At 42.4% G+C, this 3,536-nt stretch overlaps 1 protein-coding gene across 2 annotated transcripts; it reads right to left on the bottom strand.

Moving 5' to 3' along the window:
- Positions 1-396: 396 nt before the first annotated feature.
- LOC143390209 (pre-mRNA-splicing regulator WTAP) lies at positions 397-3,334 on the bottom strand. 2 transcript variants are annotated; one of them, XM_076842732.2, is made up of 2 exons: positions 2,853-3,334; positions 397-1,188 (listed from the first exon to the last, which is right to left on the bottom strand). In XM_076842732.2, exons 1-2 carry the CDS (start codon positions 3,302-3,304, stop codon positions 450-452), a joined length of 1,191 nt encoding a protein of 396 aa, XP_076698847.1. In that variant the 5' UTR covers positions 3,305-3,334; the 3' UTR covers positions 397-449. The 2 variants fall into 2 exon arrangements, with proteins under 2 accessions (XP_076698847.1, XP_076698848.1); XM_076842733.1 differs by lacking the exon at positions 397-1,188 and adding an exon at positions 2,275-2,620 and having other exon boundaries at positions 2,854-3,334.
- Between the last annotated feature and the right edge of the window lie 202 nt (positions 3,335-3,536).

Here is a 3,536-nt window from a genome sequence, read left to right as displayed (position 1 = left end):
AAAAATCTACGGTACTGGGCAAACTTGGCAGTCATAAACCCACATCTACTCTAACAAGTCTGAATGGTGTGGAAGTATATAACAGCATGAGGAAGAATGCCCTTACACAGCACGGGTTCTAGAGACACAGATTTATACAGACATCATTGTGTTATACTTTTAAGGAAAGATTTCCATTTACAACTTCACATTAACTCATATAAAAATAACTTGACCCTACACAAAATGTCTTTTTAGCAACATTCAAAGTAATTAACTGTTACAATTTCCAAAGTGGCAGAGGTATTGAAGCCAGGGAAAAAAAGAAAAGAGAAAGGGGAAAAAGAAAAGAATCAAAACAAAAACACACCCATAAAAAGGCAAGTTGTGACAAAAAGTATGCATCAACTTTCTGGACAGTATCCTCTCCCAAATTAAATGACACTGTATAAAAATTTGCTGGAAAAATATTACAAAACTGAACCCTGTACATTTACACTTGAGTCCAAGCCATTCTGAACGTGGCGGGAACCCACAGTTCGGTTACCTTTCCCACTCACTGCTTTCTCCTCTTGAGGGTCATGATTGGAGTCTGTGTCATTTGAATGATGTGTAAGAGAATTTTCACTGCCCGTGGGAGAGTCTACACTTTCATACCCCGCACTGAGTTGGTTTACGTAACTACTACCTCCTCTGCCAGTTCTCTCCTCTGAGCTGTTGGAGGCCTTATTACCATTCCCTGGAGAAGAAGGAAAGTCATCCTCTGTTGTGTTCCCCTCCCTGTGAAATCCAGACCCAGACGTCCTCTGACGGGAGGAGCTGCCATTGCTTGGTCCATTTGCCAGACGACTGCAGACTTTACTTGTGGCCTCTGCCTGTTCTACAGGTTCAGAAGATGTAGTCCTGCTGGTACTTGGGGCTGAGGCTTGAGACTGCTGCTGTTGGTACTGAGCCAACTGCTGGCGCATCTCCTTCAGTTGTTGCTGAAGAACTAGAATGGTACTCTGCATACCTTCTACTTCTTCGTCAAGTTGTATGATGAAGTCATTTAGTTCATCCTGACTGCTTTTAAGTTCCTCACTATATTTCTTCTGTAAAGCCAACTCTGCTTCAAGCTGTGCAATACGACCCTGGGACAGTTGCCTTCCAAGCTCCTGGTTCTCCTGGATAAGCATTCGACACTTCGCCATTAACTTTTTGCCTGTTTGGAATTGATTTGAATGATTAAGAAAGAACTTAAGTCACCCTTGTTAAAACTGCACTTAAACGATGGGACAAGCTGGAACATTTATCTTCTACTCATCTCAGACTCCATTATCACCAAGTGAAAATTCAAATTGGTGACTTATAAAATGTTCTGATGAAAAAAAATTCATCTCCAGGATTGGATGGAAGCATGAAGAAAATAATGCCTCATTTATCTAAATGATCATATGAATTTTCTAGAAATGGTCACTATACATTTTTTTTGTTTCACAAAATGTCTCACTTAGGCCAGCCCATAGTTCCAACATATTATGTCCCCAATCTTCTGGCAGGCACCCTGTGAGATTGTCCCACATTAATTTCTACTACAATACTCTAGGACAAAGTGTCAAAAAGTAATAAGTATCAAGTCTCCTTGTCTTTTATGATACCAGCTGGAACAAAGTAGGTCTTTTAAAAATGAGATAGCTTTTTCCTTCACTTTGAGAGCACAGCAACCATTTTTTCCAAAATGAATCTGCTCTCCACAGCCCCCCAAAATTAAAATGTTAAGAGTACAACAAAATCATAGTATTCCTTGAACTTTGGGGAAAAAAAAAAGCGACTATTCCAAGGCACATTTAATTTAATATCAAGAGTGTAATACAAAAGGCCCCAATACAACGAAGGAACACATTCCCCCATTAACACCAGTGACAATGCTCTTTTAACATGTGCCTGTTGAATGGGATGGGGATTCATAAAGTTCACTACTGAGAAAAAATAATGCAGTGAGTCTCATCATCACAGCCAATGTCCTTATACAATCTAGTTGTGAAATGAATGTTCATAACGCTTCACACAGTTTAAACCTGAAGTTCAATACCACACCTTCATGTCTGCACAGTCCTCAGTTGTCTGCAGTTTTTAAAACCATTCAAAGAACAAACCATTGATGAAAACCCCATTGATTTAAGGCTCCATTATGTAAGAGAGAGCCCTAAGCTAGAAGGTTAAATATATGCTGTACTTGTACTGACAGCTATTATTTGATTTTCTCATGACTATTAAAAGTTGGTTCTCAGCAGAAAAACCTTTAACGGCAATATCACCTCATGTGAGTTTTGACCCAGAAGTTCAACAACAATCATGAAGTCCACAGTCTTATTGGCAAAACTGATACACAGTGTCTCTAAGTCATTATGCTCAAGGCTAAGAGCGATGCATATTCCGTTTTTACATTTTACTGGAATTTTACATGTTCAATTCATGATTTTTAAATCTCTAGGTTTTCAATCCTCCAAACTGTCTGAAGACACAGTGTGCCACAGACTTAAGACTTCTGTTTCTCCCTCTATTTTCTTCAAACAGAAACATTTCTCAAGTGTCTACATGTTCTAGAAGGGGAATTTTTCGGAGGTGGCCTCTTCGGAATAGTCCGACGACATCAGGCCTCAGAAGCAAAGGGAAGGGGAAGAAAAAAAAAGCTGAAACACAAGGTTCATCTGGTAAGTTTTACATTAATCATTACAAGCTGCACGGTATAAGAATGTGTTTTTTTTTTTTTTTTTTTTTTGGCTCAAAAAGTCTGAGTCTTGGTGTGGAAACGAGTACTTGGCTGTCCCACCACAGCTTTCTCCCAGTGGGACTGTCAGGGAAGTCTTGACTGGGGAGTATGATTTGTTTACCTATCAGGCGTAAACTTCCAGGCACTCAGTTCATTTTGGGCTTGTTCCAGTTTGTCTTTAGTCTGTTCCAGTTCGCCTTTCATTTTTAGGAAAAACAAGTTGATCGCTGGGTCTACCATTGTTGATCTCAGTTGGGCAACACTCGGCTGCTGGACTTGCTTGAGGTACTGAATTTGAGTAGTACACTCTTGCATCTCTTGTTCCTTCGTTGCTAGTCGCATTACAAGGATGTTTTCCCTGCGTGCAGACTCCTGCTGCTGTTGCTTTAGTTTTTCTTCAGACTCCCTTAAACCAGTTACATCATTTGAGTTAAGATCTGTGTACTTGCCCTCCAAAGCTTGAACGTAAGCTTCATATTGTTTCCATCTTAGAATTAACTCGTCTCTTGCCATAACTTTGAAGTCTGTTTCACTCAGTCGAACCTTTTTTGGAAGAGGTTCTTCGTTGGTCATCTTGAATCCGAGGAGTCGCCTCCTGGCCGCAGCCGCCCGCCCGCCCGCCAGCGGCCGGCCCCGCCGGGACGGAAAAGACGAGAGAGGCCGGCCGTCCGCCTGGCCCGAGCGGGGCCTCGAGCCCTAATAGACCAGCTGCACCCCACCCCCGCGCCGCGCCGCGCCACGCCCCGGCCCTTCCCGGAGTACGGCGCGCGCCCGGCGGTCGCCGGGGCTCAGCTAGCTCCCTGCC

This window comes from Callospermophilus lateralis, unplaced genomic scaffold (genome assembly GCF_048772815.1).
Source record: "Callospermophilus lateralis isolate mCalLat2 unplaced genomic scaffold, mCalLat2.hap1 Scaffold_227, whole genome shotgun sequence".
Lineage (NCBI taxonomy): Eukaryota > Metazoa > Chordata > Mammalia > Rodentia > Sciuridae > Callospermophilus > Callospermophilus lateralis.
This window is presented reverse-complemented; position numbering and strand designations above follow the sequence as displayed.